General features: G+C 38.7%; 1 protein-coding gene across 1 annotated transcript; it reads right to left on the bottom strand.

Annotated features, from left to right (window-relative positions):
- Positions 1-483: 483 nt before the first annotated feature.
- On the bottom strand, positions 484-3083 carry LOC124775454. Its single transcript, XM_047250287.1, has 3 exons — positions 2637-3083; positions 2223-2540; positions 484-2105 (listed from the first exon to the last, which is right to left on the bottom strand). The coding sequence occupies exons 1-3, from the start codon at positions 2995-2997 to the stop codon at positions 484-486; spliced, it is 2301 nt and encodes a 766-aa protein (XP_047106243.1). The 5' UTR covers positions 2998-3083.
- Between the last annotated feature and the right edge of the window lie 395 nt (positions 3084-3478).

Raw genomic sequence — 3478 nt, 5'->3', positions numbered from 1 at the left:
CACACACACACACACACACACACACACACACACACACACACACACACACAAAAATTGACATAATGTACAAGACCACCTTTATGTGCATTAACAATATTAGGAAAAGGATAGTTTGCTATTCACTGTAAAGGTGACATGTTGAGTTGCAAATAGGCACAATGTAAAGACTGTTACACATTTAGCTTTTGGCCGAAGACTTCTTCAGAAAAGAAAACACAAAAAGATTTACACACGCAAGCACACTCCCTGCACACATCTCCACTATCTGCAGTGGGAGATATTGGTCATGTGTACTTGCTAGTGTTAATCTGTGTTTTGTTTTCTGGAGAAGGCTTTGGCCAAAAACTAAATGTGTAACATTCTTTACATTGTGCCTGTCCGCAACTCAACATGTCACCTTTACAGTGAGTGGCAAACTATTTTTTTCCTAATATTGTTGATATTCCAACTTGGAGTTTACTTTTTTTAACGCTTAATCACCCCTCACAAAATCCTTCTCTGCTTTGTGGAAAAAAATCTAGCCTGAGATTCAACCTTGGCATTCACATTTACTGTGTTTTCTTCTGAGAAAGAAAAATCTTTATTAAGATTACTAATGATCTTCTTCAGATCCTTCAATACTTTGGCCTTAGTCTCCTGTCCACACTGTGTTCCTTTGCTGAGTGCAACAATAGTTTCACAGTGAGACATCACATCCTGTTCAAATGTGTCAGCAGATTTTTCTGAATTGCCAGAAAGCAATGCTGACACATATTCATTGTCTGCACTAGAGGGCAAGGAACACTGTTCACTCTCCTGGACAGCATCAGACAATGATTTGGCACATGCGTGTATATGCTTACATATGTTAAAATTTAAAATGTTGTCTAAACAGCTGCATTTATACGAATGTACACATATGTTGCAGGTGTTACACTTAAGTGAACATTTTCTTTCGCATATCAGTTCTGAATTTTTTACAACAACATACACTTCACAACCAGTGGAAGAAAGCACTTCCCACAACCCTTCATCCCTGCATAAAATCATCCCATTTGTTATAGCTGAGCTATCGTTGTGGCTTGCTTTCACTCTTGACGGCCTAGAGCACTGTTTACGTTTTGAGAGCTTCACTAAGCCCTCATATACTTTGTCTCTCACTACACACAACAAAGCATTTAATGACTTATCCAGCCATCTGCACTTTTTCCCTTCTAGATAACTGTATTTAATAACTTTATGTAGGGACTCCAAGTAATTGTTTGTATTAATGCCCAATCGGTGCCTAAAACAATACGCCCACTTTTCCACTCGCTGGCAGTACATCTTAAGAAAGTACCTGCCAAATTCTGCAGTATCCGGATCATTCAATAAGTCTTCCACCACTTTCTCCAGACTACAACTAAAAACATCTATATCCAGTTCAGTCTGAAGTCGCTTTAGTGAACTAAACACTGCTGATTTTTTCTCACTACCCCCAGAAATTCTCCTTAAATTCTGAGACCAGTTCCGTTGTATATGCCAAGAACACAGCAACTGGTTTGGCACAGGTCCCATTACTGCTGACCATGCATTATAAAATGCTGGTGCATCGTCAGACATAAACACATTGGTCTTTACAGTGCCCACCCTTTCTCTCACACATTTGAAATAAAAAGACAGTAAGCACATGTCTCCCCTATTCGAAAAACAAAATACAACTGGCATTGCAGCACCATATCTATCAACAACGACAATAGTAAAAAGTTGAAAATCGTATGCAGTCATGCCATGAGTGCCATCCACACATATTTTATCTTCTCCATACTTTAGAAGTTGTTCGGCCTGAAAGTTTGTCATTATAATAAGAATGAAGTCTTCATCTTGAAAATTAGAATCCACTTGTTTTTGCTGCTTGAAATACAGTACTGGGTTGTCACTTTGTCCCTTCATTTCTTCAACCCACAATTTCACACTCACTGCATCATTTTCATGCTTCTTCGTTGCATAACCAATATCAAAATCCCTTTTTATATTATGCAAATCTTTTTTCTCAAGGAGATGGATTCTCTCCACACTTGCAGCGATTGGTGCCATTCGGACATCTTGTAAAACTCGTCCAACAGGAACACCCTGTGACAGCCGTCCTGAAAAAAAAAAAAAGGAAATAAAAGAAGCACATTGATAGACCCTACTTCTGATCACACAAATAAATTTGATAATTTCATGTTTCATGTACATAAGTGTAACATAATCCATTTTACCTGCCAACTCTGCCCTCTCGTTCCCATGCAGAAATGTTCTTCCAACATCTTGGGTGTGTCCCATATGTTTTGGAAAAAATTTTAAGCAGCATTTGTCCTCTGTTATTGTCACTTGCATATTGGATGGACAAGTAATGCCTATTTTATTCGTGCCCATACTTTTGACACACCTGGCACCTGTTCCTTTAGAATTGAAATTGAAAGAGCGATGGCAGTGGTAATATCGAACACGTTTTTCTAGTCGCTCCTGCTCCGAACAATTCATTACATAACGAACATGGTTTACTTTTTCGTAAGAAATTTTCCACTCTTCAAAGTCTGAAAAAAATGTTAAGGCAGTATTTTTAAGTCATGTACCTGGGATCAACAAAATTTACTAAAACGTGACTAACACAATAAATATAAAAAACAAACCTGCAAGACAACCAAATTCTATCTCCTGGCACTCAAAACTAACGTCATGGTTCTCTTGAATATGTGTTCTCAGTGTGTCATAGGTGAGAAACGTGAGAGAGCACTGTGGGCAAATAATGTGGCATTTCCGACTGTTTTCCTCCGACTTCATGCTATGCACAGTTATTTGATGACGTTTTAATGAACTGCATCTCATAAATGCAATTCCGCACTGGGGACACAATTCACTGCCTTTTCCTTTTTTAGACACATGGATATCAAGTTCATGAACTTTCCTCATATGGGCGTAGAGGTTCTTTCGCATTTTAAACTCTGAACTGCATTCCTCACACTTATAGAGCGTTTCTTGGGAATCACTCATGTTTGCTAAAACAAACTAAACAATAACAAGAAACAATAACAAAACGGAACAGCAGCAACGAAATAACAAGAAGCAGCAACAAACAACGAAAGCAGTTAAATGGAGCACAAGGCAAACATCAACATGAATGGCGTCTTCGAACAGGATGCCTCGTCACGTGAAACCAACTTCCGGTCAGTAAACGTCAAAACAGCCACGTGCGTACTGTCGGGAGACACTCCCCCTGATGCAAGTGCTAATCTGTTCTCTGTGAGAGCCATTGCCTGCAGAGGCTACAGTACTAATTTTAGTTATAACAATGTCTCTGTTCGAAAACAAGTCAGTGGCAATATTGTTATGACAGGTTATGTGAAAAATGGACTTTATGTGTTGAACATGCGTGTTGTTAGAAATGCAAAAATGAATCGTATGAGCTTGATGACTTCATCCGAAACATTGCAAGTGTACCATGAAAGGTTTGGTCATCAGAATAAACAACATG

The sequence above is a fragment of the Schistocerca piceifrons genome, chromosome 2, assembly GCF_021461385.2.
Source record: "Schistocerca piceifrons isolate TAMUIC-IGC-003096 chromosome 2, iqSchPice1.1, whole genome shotgun sequence".
Taxonomy (NCBI): Eukaryota; Metazoa; Arthropoda; class Insecta; order Orthoptera; family Acrididae; genus Schistocerca; species Schistocerca piceifrons.
Note: the sequence above shows the minus strand (reverse complement) of the source record. Positions and strands in the feature narration are given on the sequence as shown.

What these genes read in the sequence shown, in the direction of transcription:
- LOC124775454 (XM_047250287.1), bottom strand. Translation starts at nt 2,997, where the DNA reads ATGAGTGATTCCCAAGAAACGCTCTATAAGTGTGAGGAATGCAGTTCA. An exon ending in AGAATTTGGTTGTCTTGCAG is followed by an intron (nt 2,541 to 2,636) that starts GTTTGTTTTTTA and finishes CATTTTTTTCAG; the next exon opens with ACTTTGAAGAGTGGAAAATT. An exon ending in CGAGAGGGCAGAGTTGGCAG is followed by an intron (nt 2,106 to 2,222) that starts GTAAAATGGATT and finishes TTTTTTTTTCAG; the next exon opens with GACGGCTGTCACAGGGTGTT.